Raw genomic sequence first — 24,859 nt, 5'->3', positions numbered from 1 at the left:
CTCCCTCTTCGACTCTGAATTTCTTACCAAACCAGTCTTTGGAGAGGCATTCGAGCAGACTTTCGAGAAGCATTCGGGAGGCATTCGAGCAAACTTTGGAGAGGCATTCGAGCGGCATTCGAGCAGAATTTCGAGAGGCATTCGAGAATACTGATCACCGATCAAACCAGACATTCGAGAGGCATTGGAGAACACCGATTGATCAAACCGATCGATCGATCACTTCGTCGATAGATTTCTTATCTGCTTCAAATCCAGAGTTCATTAGTGTTTTTGCAAATCAAATTTTCTTCCTGCCTCGTTTTTGCTTTTTAAGAGGTACATCTTATAATTTTCTCTCTGATTTCAGTTTAATCTTGTTAAAATTCTGCTTTAGATGCTTTAATCTAATTTACCGAGCTTGTTTGTGCTAAAATGAACTTATAATCGTAGAGTTATTAGCGATTTTTATGTAAAAACCCTAATTTTCCAGTCTGCCATCTTCACTTCTTTTTATTTCTTATATTTTTATTCTAGTTTCTTTACAGCTTCTATTTTTCACTTTAATATTCTCTAATTATTATGTTTTGATGGTGATTTATAGTTTTTTTTTTGTGGAGCTTTTCTGATAAATTTGGATCTAAGATTGGAGAAACCTAATTGGATGCATTTTTCTATGAATTTAGTTCGTTAAGAGTCTATGTTTGGAGCTCTCTGCCAATGGTCCATCTCACTGTCTTCTTGTTAGCCATGTCCAACGGAGATTGTTTTTTGAATTTTGTTTTTATTTTGGATCCGAGATTTTCTCTGAGATGTATAGGGCTGTTGTGTTGGTTTGCTAATGTGATGATTTATTTGAGCAAAACGACCCTTAAAATCTTATCAAGCTAGTAAAGAAAGTGTCACGTTAATTGATCAGAAATTTTCAAAGTGGAAAAATTTTCAATTGTCGAAATACAATATGACTAATAAATAATAATATTGATCTGACTTGTTTAGTGGTAGTTAGTTGGAGATTCTGAATAAACTGTAAAGTAGTATTGGTTATGTAAGTCAAATCACATAATTAATGGTAACTTGGTATATATTTGATATATATACATCTTGAATGAATTTTTGAAACCATGATACCAACACCCATATCAAGGGCTACCAATGAGCCAGGCTAAGCCTTATTGGACCTCAAAATCATAGCCTAAACCTAGACCCTCCAATAAGTCGGGCAGACCAAATAAAGAATGACTAGGTCTTTAGCCTGAATTAATGTAATCAGACCTATTTAAACATACATGTTATTGTAAAAAAGGATACCAACATTGCTTCTCTAGCATTTCATGAAACTTACAAATCTAAATTACTTTACCCATATTTTCATACAAGCAGTGGCCATAGAGCATTCAATAATTCCCTAAAATATATACACTTCATTCTTAGAAGTCACTTGGAAGAATACATTATGAGAAAAATAAAAGAAAAGCTACACAAAACAGAACATAAACCAAACTTGCTGGCAAAACAGAAGAAGAAGAATTGTTCAAAGCCCTCTAAGAATAAACCCATGTATTTCGACCCTATGGACTTGTTGGAGTTACCACCAACTTCAATTATGTCTGTTGACGCTAGAATCATCTCTTCTGATCTCATTTGGTTACCTGGGCCATCTAATTGAACTAGATGAACATCGAGCTAGATACATACCTCTGTGGACATTTGAGCAACTAGATCAAACTGTTGGTCCAACTCACAAGCGGACTGGGCATTAAACATTAGAGTTGCTGGGCAAAACAGAACACAAAACAGAACATAAATTGCTGGCAAAACAGAAGAAGAAGAATTGTTGGAGTTGAACCAAGCTTGAATTGAGAGAAGGAGATTACATGAGAAGGAGATGAGTAGAGCATAAACCAAGACAAATAAACAAACCCATGTTCTCTTACCCATTAATCTCCTCATAAAAGAAATGCTGGTTTTGGTGTTTGGGTTTTGTTCTACAAACTCACGAGCCATTGAAGTCTGAAAAATGAATGAGTGATTGTTCTTTGATAACTGTTAATAGAGATTTGAGTAGATAGTGTTGGATGGGTTTTAATGGCTGTTGGGTTCTCAAATCAAAGCTGTATTGTTTGGACCATAATCTTATTTTGGGGATCTGTTCTCTCTGCAAGTCTGAATTCCATTTTAGGACTTCTTTGTGGTCTTGAAAGGGTTGCCTACATTTCGCTTTAGTGCAATGTGGTCCGGTTCAAACTGAAAACCGAACCAAATTGATGCTTTTGGACTGATTTAGTTTGATTCGATTTGGAACAAAGTGCGGTTCAAGAATTGTATAGAACCGAACCGACTCAAACCGAGAAACGAACACTTATAAAACAAATAAATATATATTAATTTATTATAAATTATTTTAAACGAACACTTGTCCGTCTCTCCCTATAGTATTTTTTTTATTATGCTTATAACTTATGAATTAGTACAAGATTAATGATTTCTAATATAAGATATTACATGTTTGTTATTTATTTATTTTTTATTAATATATATGTTATTTCTAAGAAGATTTATAGTTTATTGGCAACCCATAGAACTGAAATGAATCAAATCGACCTTAAATATATGTGGTTTGTTTTGGTTCTATGAGCAATTTGGTTCAATTCTAGTACTTGCTTATTAGGATTGACTTAGGTCAGTTCAATTTCAATTTTGCTACAAATCGAATCAAGTTGAATCCTTCTTACTCTTAATTGGTCTAGTAAGGTCATTTATTGGTTGTTATATGGTTTAAAGTTTTGGTTTGTGTTGGAATGTATTGTATTATTTCGGAATGATTAGAGTCATATCTAAAAAATTTGAACCAATTGAGAATAAAAAACTATCGATTCTACAAGTAGGGTGTCTGAAGGTATTTGGTTCGAACCAAACATATTTAGTTTCACAAAAACCTTAATCAAAGCAACATATTCACTTCTGTAACTTACAAGATTCATGACCATTCTCATTTTCTTTTTTTCTTTTTTATTTGTTATTTGCTATTTATTATTTATTTGTAGTCTTTGCTTCTATTCTTATTCTCAATTAGATATCTTTTATGGTTTCCATAGCTTTATTATTGGTTTAAATCTCAAATTAGATTAAGAATTTAAGTACCCATTTGAGAATTGAAACCAATGGTTATCCTTAATTTTTAACGGCATTAGAAGTCCAACATCATTAGTCCATAGAAGTCTACTGATTTGATGGTCATGATCACATCAAATGATGTGAAAGACTATGATTAATGACAGTACCAACAATATATTTTATAATTAGCTTAGACATCTTTCTAAAAATATGTTGTTTTTTTTTCCTTTTACTTATCAGTTGTATGCTTGATGGAGAGGTCTGAAGTTCCAAGCAAAGAGTGGATGTCGAAACCTAGGCTATCAGCGGAATACATTGATGGTGTAGTGTCATTTATTGAGTTCTTGAAATCGAATAGACAGAATTTGGGTAATGATGATCATTATTTTTGTCCTTGTGTAAAATGTCGTAATACCTTATCGAGGAGGAAAAATATAGAAACAATCGCAGAACATTTAGTCTGTGACGGTATAGATACTTCTTACAAGAGATGGACATTCCATGGAGAACATTGGAGGGATGGGATTCATGCAACAGTCGGAGATAGTACGTCTGTTCGTCAGTGTGATGAAGATATGATCCCAAGAATGACAGACATGTTGAATGATGCGCTTGGACATTTTTCCAACGAAGAAGATGAAGTTACTTGTATGGATGAGTGTTCTGATAGAAACGATGACCAAGTTCATGATGATTCAACAGATGATACTCAATATCGCCAAATGATAGAGGAAGCGATGCAACCCTTATATCACTCATGTCGAAAAGAGGATACAAAATTGTCAGTTATAGTTGAGTTGCTGAGTATGAAGACTAGACATCAATGGTCTCAGAAGAGTTTTGATGAATTATTGCAAATGATTAAAAGGATATTGCCACATGATAACTCCTTACCAGAAAACACCTACTCCGCGAAGAAAATGATCAAGACTTTACGGATGAAGTGCGAGATTATTCATGCGTGTCCTAATGATTGTATATTGTATTGGAGAGAGAATGAAGATAGAGATAGTTGTCCAAAATGTGGCGAGAGTAGATGGAAACCGGTTAATGAAAAGAAATCGAGGAAAAAACTTTTACCGGTGAAAATATTGAGGTATTTTCCACTAACGCAAAGGTTGAAACGAATGTATAGTGTGCCATGGATTGCGGAGAATATGAAATGGCATTTTAAAGGTGGTCAACAACGAAAAGAGTTTATGTGCCATCCAGTAGATTCATCTTGTTGGAGAGGAGTGGATAGTAAATGGGAAGATTTTGCTATTGAGCCACGCAATGTTCGGTTGGGACTTGCAACAGATGGATTTAATCCATTTGGGATGAAAAACAACTCATACAGTTGTTGGCCTGTTATGGTTGTTCCATATAATCTGCCACCATCTTTATGCATGCGAAAGGAGTTTACGATGTTGACACTTTTGATTCCTGGGAGAAATGGTCCAGGACATGATATTGACGTGTACTTGCAACCACTTATTGCAGAGCTGAATGAGTTGTGGTCTACAGGAATTGAAACATATGATGCCAGCACTAAACATATGTTTACAATGAGAGCAATTTTGTTATGGGCTATACATGATTTTCCAGCGTACGGTCATTTATCGGGTTGTAAAACAGCGGGAAAATTTGCATGTCCTGTTTGTAGTGAAGGAACAGATTCAATGTGGTTAAAACATGGTGGAAAATTTGCTTATATGGGGCACAGGAAATTTTTAACTGATCTCAACCATCCTTTTAGAAGTCAAAAATCTCAATTTAATGGGTATGAAGAAAAAGAGAAGCAGAATCGTCGGTTAAGTGGAGTTGATTTATTAGTCAAGTTGGAAACAATTCATACAGAGTTTGGAAAATTATCAGGTAAGAAAAGGAAAAAATCTACGAATGATGAGACTCCATGGTCGAAGAGATCAATATTTTTTGACTTGCCTTATTGGAGGGATTTGCCACTTCGTCACAATCTTGATGTGATGCACATTGAGAAAAATGTGACTGAAAATCTCTTCGCAACAATTATGAAGACGAAGGATAAGACCAAGGATGGCCGTAAAGCTCGATTAGACTTGAAAGAAATGAAGATAAAAAGGAATTTGTGGCCGGTGAACATTAATGGCAATGAGGTTTTACCGAAAGCTCTTTACGAACTATCTAATGAGGAAAAAGAATTAATTTGTAAAACCTTATGGGATTTGAAAGTTCCTGTCGGATACAGTTCAAATTGGAAACAAAATGTGAGTTTACAAGAACTTCAATTGAAAAATTTGAAATCACATGATTATCACATACTTATGCAACATTTATTACCGGTGTTGCTAATGCACGCATTCAAGATGAAGAATCAAAAGCCGTTGCGTGCCGCTATTCGACAACTCTCGATATTTTTCAATGTCTTATGCTCGAAAAAAATCAATCGTTTGGAGCTACAAAGTTTTAAAGGACGTATTGTAGAAACAGTGTGTGTATTCGAAAAATATTTTCCACCTTCTTTTTTTGTTTCTATGATACATCTCCTTGTGCACTTGGTGGAGGAAGCGCTGATGTGTGGACCGGTTAGATATCGATGGATGTATCCTTTTGAACGGTATGTGATGATCAATAAGCAATGAATATTTTTATTTGTCTTATCGTTGTCTAATTCGTAAAATATTATTAGGATGATGAAGAGTTATAAACGATACGTGGTGAACCAAACATTCCCAGAAGGTTCTATTACAGAATGTTATCTTATGGAAGAAGCAATGATGTATGCTATGCATTACATGCCTGATGATTTACGTAGAATAGGAAGTCATCAACGAGGCCAACATATGATTATGAATGATGACTGTGAACCTGCCTACCCTATTGATAAGAATGGGAAACGTTATGTTCTGAACAATGTGGAGTACGAGCAAGTTCGCAAATGGGTACTTCGTCAGTCTGCTGAGAATTCTCAATGGGAAAAGTATGTAGCAACAACTCAAAATTATTTCTATATTATATGAATTTAAACCTCATTAATTTATACTATCTTCTATAGGAAATATAATAAATACCTTCAAAGGCTTGCGTCAAGGGCTAATAGTCAAAAGACCAATTCACAAGCAGAGAAAGAAATGTCATACACTCATTGGGTAAGAGAACAACTACATGACGATTTCAGCCCCTCAATCACAAAAAGGCTTGCTATCGGCCCGAATGCTTCTGCAATTTCATATAACGCATATGCAGTAAATGGGTATGTTTTCTATACAGCGGAATATGAAATGAATTTATCAACACAAAACTCTGGGGTGTCAATGAAAGCTGTAACGAGTTTCCGGGCAAATGCTAGAGATACGAATTATGTAGATGAAGAAGTTACCTATTATGGTATTGTAAAGAAAATACTTGAGTTGGACTACTTAGATTTCAAAGAGACGGTATTTTATTGTGATTGGGTGCGTATAGAAGATTCAAATGGGTATATGGTTGATCGAGACACAAATTTACGATATGTTAATCTAGAGAGATTGATGAGAAATACAAAAGTGGATGATGAACCATTTATTCTTGCCTCACAAGCAACTCAAGTTTTTTATTGTAAAGATCAAAGTCGGCCTACTGAAGCTTGGCACGTGGTTTTAGAAGCTCCAAAGAGATTGAATAAAGATGTAGACGCTTTTGAAGATCCTTTAACATTTGCTGCAAGTAACGTGGATGCTTTATCATCTGTTCTTAAAGAAGATATCATTGAAAATGATGATGAAAACTAACTATATTGGTACGTTATGTATATATTTATGAAAAATAGTGTGTTATAATAGTAATGATCTACTTTTATTTCTTTCAAATACAAATTCATTGTTGATATTGTGTAATATTTCTGTTATTTAACTCACTATTTGATTTATTGCTTTCATTTTTAATCTTATTGCTTTCAAATATCTATATTATTTGATTTATAGCTCGTCGATGGAGAATTCTGATAGCTCGTCGACATCGGATTCTGATAGCTCGACACCCTCGATTCCTATACGAGATAGTCATCAGAGTTCGTCGACATCAGATCCACATTCATCATCTGATTCACGTCTTCATGTGGAATTCAATGCTATGGGGCAATGCATTGGGGATAATTCGACAGACTTATCGACTAATATAGGCCGCTATGCGATGGCACACGTGCCACCTTTCTATTCTTCTTGGAGGAAGGTACCGACGGAGTTGCTTGAACTTATTTGGCGTCTTCTCCAGGTAGTTTAAAAATTCTATTGATTAGTTGTAATAATGATGAATATTTTCATTATATTAGAATTGATTTATTTGTTCATATTTTGACAGTCCCGTTACGACATTTCTGAGGACTACAAGAAGTTCTGCCTACAGAAAGCTGGTCATGCATGGAGAGATTGGAAATATCGATTGGGGAAGGAATACTGCAGAGTTGGTAATACTGATGCAGAACGAAAATTGAATAAGCCCAAAAGTAGATGGATCAAACAGGATGATTGGGAGAAGTTTGTTGATTTAAAATCGACATCAACTGATCAAGAAAAATGTGATAAAATGAAAAAGCTTCGTAAGCAAAATAAAACTCCACACACAACCGGTAGAAAGGGTATAGCAAAAAAGGCAGAAGAAATGGTAAGTATTAATCTAATTATTAATTTACATACTCTGTTTCAAATGTTCATTAATTTGTATTGCTTTTAAGATTGTATGCATTTTTGATGTGGCACATTTTTGATATAAACAGAAAAAATATAAGACGGATGGTCGGCAGCCCACAAGAACAGAGCTTTTCATCGATAGTCATACGAGGAGTGATGGTAGTGCTCCCACTCCTGAGTTGGCCAAATCTCTCGTACGTGATGTCATTTTTTTAGTCAAATTTTTTATTTTTATTTTTGAAAATATTACTTATCATCGTAATGTTTTCATTGTTTTGTAGGGTCAATTAAACAATCTTATTAAAGAAGATCCTAGTTTTACCCATAAGGATATTGATCATGATCCTATTTCCATTGTATGTATGACTTATATTATTTAATTTTAATTTTTTATTTACATACATTATATTAATCATAGTTATGCATAGGTGTTTGGGAAAGATGGAAAAGGCAGAATAAGAGGTATGGGGGGCGGAGTTTCAAAGACTTCATTACGTTATACAACTCAAAGTCGAAATTATACGGATAAGTTTGAAAGAGACATGGTTAACTTAACTCAACTAGTTCATACACTAATGAAAGATAAGAAGAAGAAAAAGAAGAACAAGAACAAGCACAAGAAGAAAAAATCATCTACATTTGAAGTTGGAGGTCCTTCTACTCAGGTAAGATGTAAAAACACTTTAACTTTAGAGATTCTTCATTTAATTTTTCATTAATATTTAATTCATATAAATGATGGATTTCAGCTTACATATCTAATCATAAACAATAATTCTATTTTATAGGCGACATCAGATTCCACAATTCCTAATAGGCGAGGAGGTAAAGAACCAGTATCAGAATCATTACCATCATTGAATAATGGTAGGGTATGCTTATTGATGAACTTTAGAAGGAATGTGATCTACGCCAAAGGAGCACTAGTAGATCCTGAGAAGCCAGATATGGAGTATTATTCAATTTGTATCGATGAGATCATTGACTCTTCGGCTGAGCTAATGGATAGAGATGGACCCCAAGGGACTTTACTTGATATTCTTTGTGGTGAGGTGATTAGATGGCCTAGGAGCCATTGTCGTGTATTTTGAGGGTTAAGTCAAGACAACGCTTAGGGTAAGAAGGTTTTTTACTTTTTGTTTGATAACTTCATACGGTAATGATGATATGTGTCTAATGATGATCTTAGAAATGGCACCAACCAGATACACATTCAATTAACTGTTTTCTTTTTTACAAGAAGCCTGACTTGAATGTTATGGTTTGCATGCCAATTCATGCACACACACATTCTTGATTAATTATGGATTTGAAACTAGATAATTGGAAGCGACTTTAAATTAATAGTAAACTCACCAACTGTTTTGGCCATTGCAGGTGGATGAAGCTACAAAGAAGTTAGATGAGCATGCTCCCCCTTTGGCAACTCTGTCAAGAAATCTGAACAGTACTTGTCGGAGAAAGCAGTGAAGGTTTGGTTCAAGCTCAATAAGATTCCAGCTTTCCAGATGGTGGTGGATGCGGTAGTTCCCACAGCTGCTCAGTGGTCAGACAAGTAAAACCAGGTTGTTGCAAGCTTCATCAATGTGTCAATGTCCACCATCACTTCAAAATGGTTTGGAGAAGATGAGAAGAATGTAAGAGCTTTATTCACCCTTGCAGAAAAAGTGGAAAATACTAGTTTTCTACCTTTGACAACATCTTTTCTCTGGTTCTCATATGTGACAGTTTGCCATGGGTTTACACATGCCTGCAAAAACTGTTGTTTTCACATCTTGTAAGAAATTTGATGGTGATAGTCATCATTGTATTGGATCCAGGGAATATATCCAGGTAAGTGAAGATTTTTTGAAGCATTTTTTCTAGTATGATTGATGGATTTGGTTTTCATTTTCTCTCATTGTTCGTTTATATCTTTATTTTAATGTTTTTATAGATGAGTGGAAGAGCTGGGCGTCGTGGCAAAGATGAATGTGGCATTTGTATTATAATGATTGATGAACAGGTGTTTTAATGGCTTTCTATATCACTTTGTACTGTTCTCTTGTCATGTTTATTTTACCCATTGGAGCAGTTGTGGAAGCATGTTTATTTTACCCATTGGAGCAGTTGTGGAAGCTCTAGTCTTCAATGGTATCACTCTTGCTTCATTAAACTGTTAAAAAGCCTTTGAAGTGAAGGAACAATCTTTAGGGATGTTTTTTATTTTAGTGTAAGCTATTTGATGAAGTTTTTTCATTTTCATTTTTTTTAAAAGGATATTCTGTTTAAATGAGACCTTATGTGTTTGGTTCCGGGCTAGATGTAGAATTGTATCATTCTAATGATTTGTATCCAAGGATCAACTTGAAGTTGAAAAATTAGATTCTGGACAGTAGAAGTATGATTTGTTACTTCTTTTTTGTCATTTGGAACAACAATTCTATATCTAAGCATGTATGGTCATTGTGAAATGCAGATGTTTCCCAGCAGTTGATGGAGCTCTATGTAGCATAATTGCCATAGCATAATTGCCATGCTGTTATTTTGGGTTATTCTGATAATGGGTTTGGTGAAGAAGCCCTTAGGCTTTTTAAGTAAATGAGTTCACAGCAGATTTCATTACGATTATGAGTTTGATATCAGCATGTTCAAGTACAGGATGTCCACAAATAGGGAGAGGTTTTCGTAATTATACTATAAAAAATGGGTTTGAAAACGATATGCTTGTTCAGACCGCTCTGATGGACATGTATCTGAAATTTGGTTGCATTGAAGATGCTTATCGAATATTCAACGAGGAGATTCCGGTGAAGGATGTGGTCACATGGACATTGATGTTATCGGGCTTTTCAGAAATTGCTTTTGGGCTAATGAGGACCAAACCAGGAACAACCATTCGGTTAATGAAGAACCTCCGTATCTGTGATGATTGCCACACAGCTAGCAAGTTCATTTCCAAGGCTGTTGGAAGAGAACTTATCATAAAGGACAGCAATCGTTTCCACAGTTTTAAGGATGGAATCTGTTCTTGCAAAGACTATTGGTGAACTTGAGATCCATCAACCTTTATTGCTCCCTTCACCAATCTTAATCAGGTATGTATTCCCTATCTGAAAACTTCTGTATTCCCATTACCCCCACTCTAAATCCGCCCCTGAATTCAGGGACTTGTTCATAAACGATCAAAGTTGTACCCTTAACAACCACACGACCATCAAAATTTTGGCCATTAGCATATTCAACCAACCAACTTCACGGTCCAAAATCAATTAACTCGACTTTGTTTGGATCAACCATTATAAAAAAGAGATTTACTTATAAGGGATTTACTTATATTAAGATTAGATTCATTGAATTTATTTTTATATACAAATCCTAACACTATTTGTTATTTTTATAAACAACAGCAGCGACATAGTGGTAGTTTTGTTGGATGGAGATGAATTATTGGAACAGTGGAACACAACAAAAGAGGAAGGAGATTGTCGAGCGTGCTGCGCAGCTGAATGTTGTTGTTACCAATAATGTTGTTGTAGCTCCGGTCCTTTACAGGCTTGGACTAGTTGAGCAGTTACGAGGGAGAAACACGGGTCATGTTGGTGCCTTTAGCTTTGACAAAGCAAGTGCCATGGCAGAGCAGCTTGAGGTAGCTAGGCAGGAACCCCTTGATTTCTCTTGCACCATCATGATTATCGGAAAGATAGCTGGTCACAAAGAAGGTTCAGGATGTCCATTTCAAGGAACTTGATCCATTTCAGATTGAAAGTGTGATTTTTTTTTTTTAGACTTCGTTACATTGATGTATGTGAACATAATATTAGGAATTCTTCCAACATGTGAGATTAAAAGTTAACTTATAATTTTGACTTATATAAGTAAATTTTTTTTTTTAAATTTTATTATTCGTTGATACTATAAATTGCATGCAAATTGGTGTGAATGGAGGGGATGATAGTGGATTGGTGTGAATGGATGGGATGAGATGTGAATGTTGATGTGGATGGGATGGGATGGGATGTGAATGTTGATGTGGATGGGATGGGATGTGAATGTTGATGTGGATGGGATGTATGAATTTTTTTTTGCAGGTATAGGTTGAAGACAAAGCTAGCATTTGAGTATGTTCTGACTGGTCTTTAATTAAATCGACGGTCTTTATTCGACGGTCTATAACCGTCGAATATATGATATTATTCCAGATTCGACAGACAAAAACTGTCGAAAATATGTTATTCGACGGCTTAAAGACCGTCGAATATATGTTATTCGACGGTCTAGAACCGTCGAATTTTATAAAAATTCTATGGTTTTTAACCGCCGAATTTTTTTTCGACAAGGCACAATTCGATAGGCTAGTTCGACGGTCTAGACTCAAATTTTACCATAGAGATATGTATAAATCTCAATTGTTGGAGATCATATTGTAACGGTTGGGATCATGTGATTCCAATTCTTTTTAAAATTAAGAAGAGATTCCACATTATTTTTTTAAATTACAAAAATATTAGTTTGTTACATCTTATTTAATACTGTAATGAGAAAAAGGTGTCTATCATTGATGATACATACCCACATTAAATAAATTTTTAAATTACAAATATACCATTATATTTTATACTAAATGACACAACACATTGTAAAACTATACAATCTGGTTGACATTTTTAAAGCAGTCTTTTTAATTAATTAACAAAATTGTTGGTTTTGGATCCATTTCTTAGGTACTTAATTAGAATTGGAACCATCATTTTTTTTTTAGTTTCAATTCTTGTCGGCTCTTGTTTTAGATCTAAAATGAATGGAACCAGATCCACCAAAAACTATGGATAACCATCAGTTCCTTTTCTCAAGAATCAGATGAGATTAAAAACCACCTAGAGGGATGGTAGAATTCCATCTTCATTATATACAAGTCGGTTTTCATAAGAAAATCCGGGAGATACCGAAAAATGTCTTCTACAAGTACAAATCATTTCAATGCTTTTTTTCCTTCCAAAAAATAACACGTTATCTACAAAATTATTAACAACTACAATGCTTTTTCAAAAACTATAATACTGCTTTACAAGTATTAAACTTGTAGAAGAGATGATCTAATTTATGGTTAAATGTATAGTTCATATGAAAAGTTGAAAAACTTTACCAAATATCCAGCTACATAAAAGGTGTGGAAGCAAGCTTTCAGCTTTTGCACATCTATGTACCACATTTTGATTGATTCGATTCCTTTTGAACCAATTTGCCTCGTCCAAGTCAATTATCAATTTTTATTTATTTTTAATATGTAACATACTTTTCACATGATCTCCATCTTCAAAAATCATTGACTCATTTTTATGCCGGCATGAACCACTTGGTGTTGGTATAATTCTAAGATGTGCCAACACTTTTTATAGATTTTCTAACTCCAATTTTTATTTTTAATTTTTTGAATGGCAAATATTAATGAACTCAGACCCATAACTTAGTTGGTTTAACCTATTGTAGAACAACTTAAGAGATCGTGGGTTCAAGTCCAGCTTACCCAACCAAAAAGAATATATATATATATATATATATTAATGGACAAGCAAGAGAACCAATGATATAATGTACCGAAGGGATTCTTACTCATTGAAAATTATGGTTGATTTAATTTGGAAACTTCACTAAGATCATTCTTGTTTTTTAAGAAGTACTAAAAAAAATATTGATTGGTTACACTAATGCATGTTTTCAAGTCATGGGATCACATTCTCACACGCTAAACAATATATCTTAATACCCACCAAACCATAATAAGTAGAGCAGTTTATGGCCTCGGGCAATCAATGTATTGGTTAGGAGTGAAAATCAAGAGATGAAGCTTATGACCATATCAAAGTTAATTATTAAATTGATTGACTAATTATTTTTTAACTTGTAATGTGCTTTTCGTGTGATCATCATTGTTAAAAAAAATCAACCATTGACTCATTGTTCATGCCGCATGTTACACACAACTATAATATAGATGGTTTGATTTAATTAGATTATTTTTTGATTTGGTATAAAGGCTTTAGATCTTGTATTAATATACGTGCTAGTGCACTACAAAACAAAGGGGTTTTAGAGGCTGTTTTTTGGGCGATTTAGTGAAGCGCCACCTATATATGTACATCAACGGCGGTTTTACACTCTGAACAGATTAAATCAATGGCGTTTGGTGAGAAACGCCTCAAACGATCGGAAAATAGTGGCGATTTTTGGTAAAACGCCTCCAAAGGGATGAGTAGTAGAGGCAATTTTGCGAAACCGCCGACGAAAACCCTAACCCTCTTACTCTCTATTGCGACGACGACGACGACGACGACTCAGATTTCTATTTGGGTCTCTTCTCTTCTCTTCTCTTCTCCCTTATTCTCTTCTATAAGCCCTAACCCCAAACCCTAGTTTCGTTGTCTTCTCCACTCAACGACGACGACGAAGACGGCTTCACCTCATCTCCTCTGTTCTCTTCTCTCTTACTCTATAATTTGCGATTATATATCTCATCCGACGACAATGATCAAAGAAGTTCATCTCAACCTAGTCTTCAACAAATTTCATTGCCATCATCATCTTCGAAGAACTTCATACCAGCTCGTCTGTTGCACTTTCTAGGTATGAATTTTAGTTTGTTTTTTAAGGTTAAATCTGATGAATGTTTACAGTATTTTTCTCTTCTTGTTTCTTTCTTTAATTTTGTTTGGATAGTTTGTTTGTTTAGTTAAAATCTTTGTGAAGTTCTCTCCATATAGATTTAAATAGATGGTGGCCAAGATGTTGCTGGTAACACAAACATAGTGAGAAAAAATCTTTTTTTTCTTCTTCTTTCTCTTTATTTTGATTTCTCCTTTGTTTTCCATGATCTCTGTTCTATTCTTTTTATAGTATAGTTTGATTTTTGTTTTCATTTTTCCATGATTTCTCTTTTGTAAATTCCCATTCTTTTTATTTGTTTATATTATTTTAATTTTTCCTGACTTTTTAGGTTAATTTTAAGCTAATCATTGTGGGTTTAAGTGTAAAAATTTAGCTTTTGGGTACCCATTTGCGTTTGACGGCATCATGCAATTTAGTGAAGCTTAGGATTCATAGATTCTCCAAGTGCGCTCTGTAAATAGGCGCCATGCCCGAAATGCACATGTCAACAAAACAATCCGCCATTACAGGTTCGTGGAAATTGGTTACAGCGTGACATAAACGCCTTACAAAATCAGTAAGTGTTTCCTGATCGTCCTGTCTTATGCGGCTCATATTCACCACGGTAACTTGTTCTTCAACGAAAAAAATTTATGGAGGAAGGAATTCACCATGTCCTTCCAAGAGGCGATGAACCTAGGTTGCAAATATATTGTTATACGAATTATAGGTCAGACTGGTTAGAGACTTAGAGAATTCCCTAAGGCACAGATCGTAATCTGATTCATATTCACCCATGGCCATTAAAGTACCTGTAGAAAGAGCTTGGGTTTTATATTTTTGAAGAGCTTTCAATGATTGGGATGTCAAGGTAGTAGCTAGCTTATCATCTTGCATTTCATCTAGTTTAATTTCTGCAAGTGTTGAAGAACGTCACAAATGGGTGAAAGCTGGGATGGGGCTTTTTCTGCTTAGTCTTTTTTACTTTCCCCTTCAATTTGTATACCAGCACTTTGAAGCTCTTTAGCTTTCAACCTAATATAGACCGACCATTTTTGTCTTCCAATATTGCATTTTTCATACGCCTTATGGAATTTTTATTGCCATTCGAAGTAGAAGATGGGTTAGATGATATCTACTTTGATGATTGTATAATGTAGACAATAGGTTAAAGTGAACCTCACATTCCTTACCTACAATCTTTGCAGTAGTTTCCCAAATCTCTCTAAATTCAATTACTTACCATCCCTTGTCAACTATTTGCCATTTACTTTGGTAATTAAGAAAAGAGGAATGTTGGAATGATAAATCTCTCTAATAAATTGGAGGGGTAATGGTCCTTAGTTGTTTCTATCCATTTGTACAGTGCTTTATGCAGACAGTTATAATATGAGGATGAAACATTCTCCTTTTGATTGAAATTCCTTAGGGGACGTTTGTTTGCAGTTGTAACACTATTCTGAAATTTAATTGAAATAGCTCCTAACTAATATAATTGTGTTCTGAATTAATTTGCCTTTATTGTTTTACTGATACTGGAAGTAATTGAAATTTGATGATTTTATGTTCTGATTTTGGGTGATCGAAAATCAGAGAGCTTTGTAACTTAATAGCTAATACACTCCAACTTTTAAAAAAGAGTTTGTGTGTCATATACACTCTCTCATATCGAAAATTGGAGAACTTTGAAACTTAATAGCTAATCCACAACATTTTCTCTTGTCTATACCTCTTTTTGGTTGGACATGTTGAATAGGGTATTTGGACTAATTTTACATTTATGTATTTTGGTTGGGGGTTTTAAGGGAGCATGCAATCATTTTTATAGATACCAATTTTATGTTTTAGTTCACATTTTTCTTGATTTGGCAAAGTTAATTACTTGGTTGTCATTCTGCCCAGCAACCATGAGGGTGTGGGACATAGACCTATTGAACCTGCACAATTTGCCACTTTGTGAACTACTAGTCCTTAATAAGTCAATACTGAACTCGAGGAAAACTTCTAACCTTCTCGGATTGGTGATGGCAGGGCCAATTGTCCAAGCTACATAACAAGGAACATAGGCTGGGACCAATACCCACATGGGTGATGGGGTGATTCTCGTAATCCCTTCTATGCAGCATTGACTAACCATCAAGTAATTAGCTTTACATGCTGAATAATCCTTCCTTTGATTATTACTTCTTGGGTTAGTTCATAATTTAGATGAGAACACTAATGTCATAATCCCATTGATAAATAATACAATATTATCTCATCCCAGCTGTTAGATGTGGAATATGTTGTTTTGCGTTATTGTTCTCCAATCCAATAGCTTGCACACTATAATTTTTTTCATTCTCCAATCCAATGAAAAGGAGAATGATTAGGTGTACACACAAGTGACACTCTGCCCTCAATATGATTTTGCTTCTTTCTTGCTAGTTTTCTATCTTGGGACATTCTCAAATGGGGTTATTAGTAGAAATGTCTCATCAAAACCTGCTGCTGTGAACATTGAAGCTATTTTGTCTTTTGATTTACTATTGGCAATGTTGCAAAGGTAATTATCTGTAAAAGAATTCAGGTATGCAAAATTGTGGAGGGCCAAAGATCCTCCAAGAAATTGAATGATAGACAGATTACTGCTCTGCTGAAGGTGAATTGTCAGCATCCTCAAGAAAGAGAGCTTGACATTTTACAGGTGTGTCTTTATTTAAAATATTTAGTATTTTGCTCATTATCTTATTTTTCATACATATAATGTGGCTTAAGAAAGTTGAAAATGTAATTCCATACAAGCTATTATCAGTAGCTTCTTAGGCAAACAATGTCCTATCATTTTAAGTGGGATTTGCTTTGGGATGCATAAGGGCCTTGTAATCTTCTGTTTTTTATTGCTATTTTGTTTTCTCTTTCTTTTTGACAGAATTTTATTCTATCAAAATACACACACTCTGTCCTGTTATGTTTGCTGGAGGAATGAATGTAAGACCTCACTTGACTAAATTTTGTTCATAGGATTCAGGTGTCTTTTTTTCCATCCTGGGATTGATATAATGGTCTATGGATAAATTATTGTTCTATAATTAAAAAGAATGCTCAACTCCAATAGTTGGAAATCACCAATTAGGCTTAGTGTTTGCCATATTGGTCTACCAAGAAGTGGGGCTTACATGGGGTCATTGACCGAGGGAAAGTGTGCCACATGGAATTTTTGTTTCCTGAGTTCATTGATTGAGCAAAGCTTTTATGGAAATTCAGTACTACTTGGTGGAACACAGGCATCCTATGCTTCTCAAAATTTAAGGATCCTCTTCACCATTGATCGACATCATTTACTTGTGGAAAGTTAATGTGTTTGAACCCCATCAACAATGTCTGGATTCCCTAGCCAAATTACAAAATGCACCCGTCCCTCACAAGGCTTGCATGTTCTTCTTGTACATTATTATAGGCATATAAATTGTGACTTTATGGGACATTTTTTCTTGTTATTAGTCTGGTTAGTTGATGAATTTCAAAGGTGCATGAAGTTTTAATAAGAGTCAACATCATTGACCTATGGTCAAGGGTGACTCACTAATTTCACAAAGTAAAGGAAGTGTTATTTTTCATGTTGGTAGTAATAGATTAAATGCTCATAAAATTTTCCAAGCACACTAGAGATATATCAAAAGAAGAGACCTTTCTCGTGAGTGAAGCCTCTTGTTATTAAAAAATCATCACAAAGTGAATTTACAAAATAGTTTCTTGTGCTGAGTATAGAGGATCTTAACCCTTTCTGTTTTTGGTTAAGGCTCCTATTGTCTACATGAAAGATGCATTAATAATGCCCAGGAAACAAAACTAGTAAATATTATTATTTCAATACTTGATGACCTAAGCCCAATTCGAACCTGATCGAATCGTTTTTTGATTTTTAGCAGTGAGTCGGGCTACAACCTTTTAGATAGGTAGTGCACTTGTTAGTTGCATTTTTGGAATTTTGGGCTTAACAGATCTACTAGTTCTTTTATTACATTTAGTAAGAGGGTTCTTGAGTTAAGAAACATATCGTAGATGTTGTATGATGGACAAATTCTTCTTGGGTATGGTGCCCTAAGGCTTATTTTTTCTATTAGACTGTTAATCATAATGCTTACCATCAAGACCCTTACGCAAAGGAATTTGGCATCCAAACCAGTGAGAAACTTACTTCAGTTGAAGCACACATTCTGCCTACACCCAGGGTAGTAAATGTGCAACTATTTTTATCTGCACGATATCATTTTTCTATTATATGGAACCACCTTTTGCCACTTCAGTTCAGGTTTTTTAATGGTTCGTGATTGGTTGTATTGTTCATGCAGATTAAATACCATGATACATGAAAAGAAAAGGAGTGCTTGCCAGTAGTTGGTCAATGGAACATGATGAATAAGGTTTCACCTTCTCATTATTCAAGAATTTCACAATTTAATATTTCAATAGTTGTAAGTGATATGGTTCATTTTTTTCTTCCAATTGACACTTGTGTAAGCAAAAATAAAATTAAAATTCTAGGTACATATTGTAATCATCATTTCTTGCGAAAGCTAGTACTAATTGGCAGAGGTTATTATGATGTTACATATGATGCAGGTCAGTTTTGTTCTTTCATACAAATAGTTTTGTTATAAGTACTCATTTTGAGCTTCAGGTAGGGCCAGCAACATTTTCAAATTAGATTCTAATCTGGTGCTATCACATAAAAGTTGGTTAAGGTCAGTCTCTTATACCTTGGCTTAGTTTGGTTTTCGTGGTTGAAGTATGTGAGATTTTTCAAATATGCCTGTCGGTTTCAAGAAAGTTAATGCAATACCCATTAATGCTACGGCGTATTCAGTTGTTGACCTACAGATGGCTACAAACAGCTTCAGCGTAGAAAACCTCATTGGGGAAGGGTCTATCGGACGTATTTATGAGGCTCAATTTGATGATGGAAAGGTATACATTTCTCCTACATACATCAGGTCTTGTTTGGTTTAGTTTAAATTGTGTGAATCTTCTCCTTCGTAGGACTATACTTTCATGTCATTATAACAATTATTAATGAGAACGTAAGAAGGAAGATTGCACTATTTTTTTCCCCTAGTGTTTGTTGTGGAAAAGTGGAGCTTTTTTTTATTTTATGAGTGTTCTTTTGGCATTCCTAAAAGAACGTGTTCAGTTGATTTATTTGTTTGAACATTGTTATTTTTATCCTTACAAAGTAATAGTTCTGATTTTGCCAATGATACTCATCAATTGCTTGGTACTTACAAAAGGGAATCTATTCAGGTATTTACATAAAGTTTGCTCACCATCTGTTGTTCACAAGAATTTCAAATCAGCCAACATTTTGCTGGACATAGAGCTCAATCCTCCCCTTTCAAATTGTGGGTTGGCAAGCTTTGTTCCAAATGCAGAACATCAGGTAAAAACTCATGCTTCCAAAGTTTCATTTCTAGTGCATGACCAAAATATATCCTTATGTATTATCAAAAAATGAAATATGTTGGAAGTATGTTACTGGTTAGGTGTTACTCATTATACCCTCTTTTGTCAATCTTTACTGCACCAAGTTGTTATTATAGTCACTATGTTAAACTTTTCATATTCCTGTATTCAAGGAATAATAACGTCAGGATGTTAGGACAGGAAGATATAATCCACCCCACTTACGCAGTACATTTGATGTATGTGCATGGAGTCTTCTTGTAACTCGACTGTCATATTCCACTATAACCTTATTTATTACATTTTTTCTGTCATACATTTGTTTGTAGAGAAAACTGTCTAAACCCAAGTTTCCTGGACCCTTCATATCCCTTTGTATATCTATGTTGTGGGTATGGGTATGGGATCCTTGTTGCTTGAGGCTCAGTTGAATCCAAAGATTTGACATTGAGTAATATTAAAGTAAAAAAGTTGTATTGAAAAATAAAAGAAAATAGCAAAAAGAATTTCCTTATAATAATATTAAAAATAACAAAAGATATGTGGGTAAAGCAAGTCTAACACTTGTGTGTATAGATGATTTCAGGTTTTCAAGTTTGAATCGATGTGTGTATGGATGACTTAAGATTTTCGAAAACCATTTGACAGGTAAAGCTATCTATTATACAAGAGATGATTTCACTACAAATTTTTGGAGATGAAATGATATTCTGATATCATTCTTTCTTACTTCCTAATTACTATAGGGATGTGCACCTGACAGTTCAAGGCCGAGATTGGAGCAATCTTTGGTTTGATGGGTGACGCTTTAGCTCCATGACATTGATGCTTTGGCTAAGATGGTCGATCCAACACTCAAAGGGTTCTACCCAGCAATTTTTCTATTGAAGGAGTAACATCGATATCGGTTGATGTACATAAGTATGGGTTGGCTCCAAAGGGAACTAGTTTAGTTCTATATAAAAATCACACCATTAGAAAGGTAGTGTTGTCTATCGATCAATGTTTGAGTTACTTATTTTGTTTATAATTCATAGAGTTGCCTCTTATTTTATAGTGAAAATATTCGTGAATACGTACTTTGTTTTTGGATTTCGTAGATATATGTTTGGTACATTGTAGTTTATGTAGCGTAGATCTCCATACAACACATTTACAGGTTGTGACATCTTTTTATAAACATGTGATAAGTGAAATGTGGGGTGCCAATAGCAGTTCCTTTTCTTTATATAATTGCAGGTTTTATTTTGGAATGAATATTTTATTAATTTTTTTTTACAACATTAGAGGCGGTTTTGAACTGCCTCTAATGTTGTTTTTTTTTAAAACTAATTTATTATTAGGGGCGGTTTTCAAATTGCCTCTAAAATGTAAAAACCGCCCTTAAATAACAATATTTAGAGGCGGTTTTAAAATTGCCTTTAAATTATTATTATTAGAGGCGGTTTTCAAATAGCCTCTAAAATATAAGAACCGCCCTTAAAACATATTCTTTAGAGGCGGTTTTTAAACCGCCATTAAATTATTATTATTAGAGGCGGTTTTAAAATAGCCTCTAAAAATATAAAAAACACCCTTAAATCATTATTTAGAGGCGGTTTTAAAACCGCCCTTAGTCGGCCACTAAAAGGAATCAGCGACGCCACTATAGTGGGCGGTTTGACTAAACCGCCCTTAAATATATTGGAGGCGGTTTAGTCGAAATTGGAGGCAGTTTAAAATCGCCTCTAAATACCTCATATTTTGTAGTGGTGGTTCGTGTGGTAAGAGTTGTAAAAACTCTTCAACACCTGTATTTTCTAGTGGGATTCTAGTACCATTTCAATAGCATGAAAATCCTCTAGGCGCTTAGAAACAATGATTATAATGAGACACTTGAGATTATAAACGCAACTACAGATCATAAGAAAATAGTGGAAAAAATTAAAATTCGTTGAAATTAATTACATAATTGATTTGAAAGCCCTTCCACTTAATTTCTACTATCAGTGTAACCAAATAAGTTTCTACAATTATTTTAGATATTGGATTTAACCAATGTTTCGATGAAGGTAATTTAAGAAAAAAGTTTATATAAATTGGCTCAACCCAATTGATCTAGCGCCTGACTGTTTGGTTTAGTCATAGATTCAGTTCTTAAGTTAAACAATGTTGCAACTAGTTTGGGTGATCCGACGCCAGTTATTGCTAAGGCAGATCAACTAATTGCAATGTGGGAGAACAAAAAGCTAAGGCAGATCAACTAATTGCAATGTGGGAGAACAAAAACTACAAGATTATGGAGAAGAGTAGATTATATGCTTTTATTACATATCTTGTATCTTTAGTAGATTTGAATAAATAATTTTGGAGAGCTAAAATTGCCACCCTAAATTTTTATTAGAATATATCACTTAATGAAATTACATATATTACACCTAAAAAGTATATGAACACACCAAAAATAATGATTACATTGTGGAATAGGGCATCCCTCAAACCTCTTTTATATTTGGGCAGTATGTAAAGGAGATCAAATACAACTATCTCTGATGTGCATGCATGAAAGTTTGTTTAGATTCAGATGATACATTAGGCTAGGTGTGCAACTCGGTTCAATTTGATTTAGTTTATGGTTAAATTGGAATCAAATTGACATAGGTTGATTCCTCTAAATAAGAATAAAAATCGAACTGAAATGCTAATAGAACCGAAACAACCCAAACCAAACTAAGGTCGATTTGGTTCGGTTTAGTTCCATGGGTTGCCAATATCCTATAAACCTATTTGGAAACGACATATTTTTAATTAAAAATAATAATAAACAAAAGAAATTATATAATAAATAATTAATCTATTCATTAAAAAATCATTAATTTATCCTTAAAGAAGTTATTAATCTATGTCCTAACTCCTAAAATAATTCACATAACTGAATAAATTTATTTATTTTATAAGGTTCGATTCTCGGTTTGGTTCGGTTCTATACAAGCCTTGAATCGGAATCAAACTAAATTTTCTCCACTTTCTAAACCCAGAACCAAACTGCAACTTGTTCCAAACTTAACCAAACCAACTCAAAGGTATCAGTTTGGTTCAGTTCTCGGTATGTACCGGATCAAGTTGCACCGCTACATTAGGCCACAAAATAATTTTAATTACGAGAAGAATAATAATAATAATAATAATTCCAACATGGTGATGCTCGTGCACCTAATTTATTGAAAGTTTGTAGCGTTGCACCATCCCCCTAACCAACCTAAATAGGTGGAGCAGTGTATGGCCTTGGACAATCAACATATTGGTTAGGAGTGGCTTTCTTTCGAAAATCAACAGTTGAAGCTCATGGCCTCATCCAAGTCAATTATCAATTTTTATTTATTTTTAATTTGTGACATACTTTTCACATGATCTCCGTCTTCAAAAATCATTGACTCATTTTTATGCCGGCATGAACCACTTGGTGTTGGTATAATTCTAAGACGTGCCAACACTTTTTATAGATTTTCTAACTCCAGTTTTTATTTTTAATTTTTCGAATAGCAAATATTAATGAACTTAGACCCATAACTTAGTTGGTTTAACTTATTGTAGAACAACTTAAGAGATCATGGGTTCAAGTCCACCTTACCCAATATATATATATATATCAATATTAATGGACAAGCAAGAGAACCAATGATATAATGCACCGAAGGGATTCTTACTCATTGAAAATTATGGTTGATTTAATTTGGAAACTTCACTAAGATCATTCTTGTTTTTTAAGAAGTACTAAAAAAAAATTTGATTGGTTACACTAATCCATGTTTTCAAGTCATGGGATCACATTCTCACACGCTAAACAATATATCTTAATACCCACCAAACCATAATAAGTGGAGCAGTTTATGGCCTCGGGCAATCAATGTATTGGTTAGGAGTGACTTTCTTGTGGAAAATCAAGAGATGAAGCTTATGACCATATCAAAGTTAATTATTAAATTGATTGACTAATTATTTTTTAACTTGTAATGTGCTTTTCGTGTGATCATCATTGCTAAAAAAAATCAACCATTGACTCATTGTTCATGCCGCATGTTACACACAACTATAATATAGATGGTTTGATTTGATTAGATTATTTTTTGATTTGGTATAAAGGCTTTAGATCTTGTATTAATATACGTGCTAGTGATTCGTGTGGTAAGAGCTGTAAAAACTCTTCAACACCTGTATTTTATAGTGGGATTCTAGTACCATTTCAATAGCATTAAATTCCTCTAGGCGCTTAGAAACAATGATTATAATGAGACACTTCAGATTATAAACGCAACTACAGATCATAAGAAAATAGTGGAAAAAATTAAAATTCGTTGAAATTAATTACATAATTGATTTGAAAGCCCTTCCACTTAATTTCTACTATCAGTGTAACCAAATAAGTTTCTACAATTATTTTAGATATTGGATTTAATCAATGTTTCGATGAAGGTAATTTAAGAAAAAAGTTTATATAAAGTTTATATAATTTAAGTTTCTGTTTGGTTTAGTCATAGATTCAGTTCATAAGTAAACAATGTTGCAACTAGTTTGGGTCATCTGACGCCAGTTATTGCTAATACAGATCAACTAATTTCAATGTGGGAGAACAAAAAATACAAGATTTTGGAGAAGAGTAGATTATATGCTTTTATTACATATCTTGTATCTTTAGTAGATTTGAATAAATAATTTTGGAGAGCTAAAATTGCCACCCTAAATTTTTATTAGAATATATCACTTAATGGAATTACATATAATACACCTAAAAAGTATATGAACACACCAAAAATAATGATTACATTGTGGAATAGGGCATCCCTCAAACCTCTTTTATATTTGGGCAGTATGTAAAGGAGATCAAATACAACTATCTCTGATGTGCATGCATGAAAGTTTGTTTAGATTCAGATGATACATTAGGCTAGGTGTGCAACTCGGTTCAATTTGATTTAGTTTATGGTTAAATTGGAATCAAATTGACATAGGTTGATTCCTCTAAATAAGAATCAAAATCGAACTGAAATGCCAATAGAACCGAAACAACCCAAACCAAACTAAGGCCGATT

The 24,859-nt window shown here is 34.1% G+C and overlaps 3 protein-coding genes and 2 long non-coding RNA genes across 23 annotated transcripts; all 5 read left to right on the top strand.

Moving 5' to 3' along the window:
- Positions 1 to 3,166: 3,166 nt before the first annotated feature.
- Positions 3,167 to 6,560, top strand: LOC147393326 (uncharacterized). The gene is made up of 2 exons (XM_086456814.1): positions 3,167 to 6,037; positions 6,113 to 6,560. Exon 1 carries the CDS (start codon positions 3,348 to 3,350, stop codon positions 5,697 to 5,699), a length of 2,352 nt encoding a protein of 783 aa, XP_086312940.1. The 5' UTR covers positions 3,167 to 3,347; the 3' UTR covers positions 5,700 to 6,037; positions 6,113 to 6,560.
- Positions 6,561 to 6,697: 137 nt separating this feature from the next.
- Positions 6,698 to 9,150, top strand: LOC147393325 (uncharacterized). 2 transcript variants are annotated; one of them, XM_086456816.1, is made up of 8 exons: positions 6,698 to 6,835; positions 7,020 to 7,308; positions 7,396 to 7,698; positions 7,823 to 7,918; positions 8,006 to 8,080; positions 8,153 to 8,389; positions 8,513 to 8,840; positions 9,102 to 9,150. In XM_086456816.1, the coding sequence occupies exons 2-7, from the start codon at positions 7,027 to 7,029 to the stop codon at positions 8,813 to 8,815; spliced, it is 1,296 nt and encodes a 431-aa protein (XP_086312942.1). In that variant the 5' UTR covers positions 6,698 to 6,835; positions 7,020 to 7,026; the 3' UTR covers positions 8,816 to 8,840; positions 9,102 to 9,150. The 2 variants fall into 2 exon arrangements, with proteins under 2 accessions (XP_086312942.1, XP_086312941.1); XM_086456815.1 differs by having other exon boundaries at positions 7,811 to 7,918.
- Positions 9,151 to 9,153: 3 nt separating this feature from the next.
- Positions 9,154 to 10,559, top strand: LOC147393324 (DExH-box ATP-dependent RNA helicase DExH10-like). 2 transcript variants are annotated; one of them, XR_015182367.1, is made up of 4 exons: positions 9,154 to 9,361; positions 9,453 to 9,557; positions 9,661 to 9,857; positions 10,183 to 10,559. XR_015182367.1 is itself a non-coding variant. In XM_086456817.1 (4 exons), exons 1-4 carry the CDS (start codon positions 9,317 to 9,319, stop codon positions 10,198 to 10,200), a joined length of 237 nt encoding a protein of 78 aa, XP_086312943.1. In that variant the 5' UTR covers positions 9,154 to 9,316; the 3' UTR covers positions 10,201 to 10,559. The 2 variants fall into 2 exon arrangements, 1 of the variants encoding a protein (XP_086312943.1); XM_086456817.1 differs by having other exon boundaries at positions 9,661 to 9,729.
- An 8-nt stretch (positions 10,560 to 10,567) lies between these two features.
- Positions 10,568 to 11,601, top strand: LOC147393323 (uncharacterized). Its single transcript, XR_015182368.1, has 2 exons — positions 10,568 to 10,801; positions 11,114 to 11,601. It is a non-coding gene; the product is annotated as an uncharacterized LOC147393323 (long non-coding RNA).
- A 2,178-nt stretch (positions 11,602 to 13,779) lies between these two features.
- LOC147393322 (uncharacterized) lies at positions 13,780 to 21,023 on the top strand. 17 transcript variants are annotated; one of them, XR_015182122.1, is made up of 8 exons: positions 13,785 to 14,327; positions 16,380 to 16,488; positions 16,911 to 17,034; positions 18,683 to 19,075; positions 19,198 to 19,298; positions 19,632 to 19,767; positions 20,367 to 20,438; positions 20,537 to 21,023. It is a non-coding gene; the product is annotated as an uncharacterized LOC147393322 (long non-coding RNA). The 17 variants fall into 17 exon arrangements; XR_015182121.1 differs by having other exon boundaries at positions 13,786 to 14,327; positions 16,918 to 17,034; XR_015182124.1 differs by having other exon boundaries at positions 13,787 to 14,327; positions 16,380 to 16,444; positions 16,918 to 17,034.
- Positions 21,024 to 24,859: the final 3,836 nt, after the last annotated feature.

Source organism: Akebia trifoliata, chromosome 10 (genome assembly GCF_017979445.1).
Source record: "Akebia trifoliata isolate Shusen 1 chromosome 10, ASM1797944v1, whole genome shotgun sequence".
Taxonomy (NCBI): Eukaryota; Viridiplantae; Streptophyta; class Magnoliopsida; order Ranunculales; family Lardizabalaceae; genus Akebia; species Akebia trifoliata.
Note: the sequence above shows the minus strand (reverse complement) of the source record. Positions and strands in the feature narration are given on the sequence as shown.

Coding starts and splice junctions, on each gene's coding strand:
- LOC147393324 (XM_086456817.1), top strand. CDS start 9,317: ATGTCCACCATCACTTCAAAATGGTTTGGAGAAGATGAGAAGAAT. Junction 9,362..9,452: donor TTGGAGAAGATGAGAAGAAT/GTAAGAGCTTTA, acceptor CATATGTGACAG/TTTGCCATGGGTTTACACAT. Junction 9,558..9,660: donor GATCCAGGGAATATATCCAG/GTAAGTGAAGAT, acceptor ATGTTTTTATAG/ATGAGTGGAAGAGCTGGGCG.
- LOC147393325 (XM_086456815.1), top strand. CDS start 7,027: ATGGAGAATTCTGATAGCTCGTCGACATCGGATTCTGATAGCTCGACA. Junction 7,309..7,395: donor TTATTTGGCGTCTTCTCCAG/GTAGTTTAAAAA, acceptor ATATTTTGACAG/TCCCGTTACGACATTTCTGA. Junction 8,390..8,512: donor TTGGAGGTCCTTCTACTCAG/GTAAGATGTAAA, acceptor TCTATTTTATAG/GCGACATCAGATTCCACAAT.
- LOC147393326 (XM_086456814.1), top strand. CDS start 3,348: ATGGAGAGGTCTGAAGTTCCAAGCAAAGAGTGGATGTCGAAACCTAGG.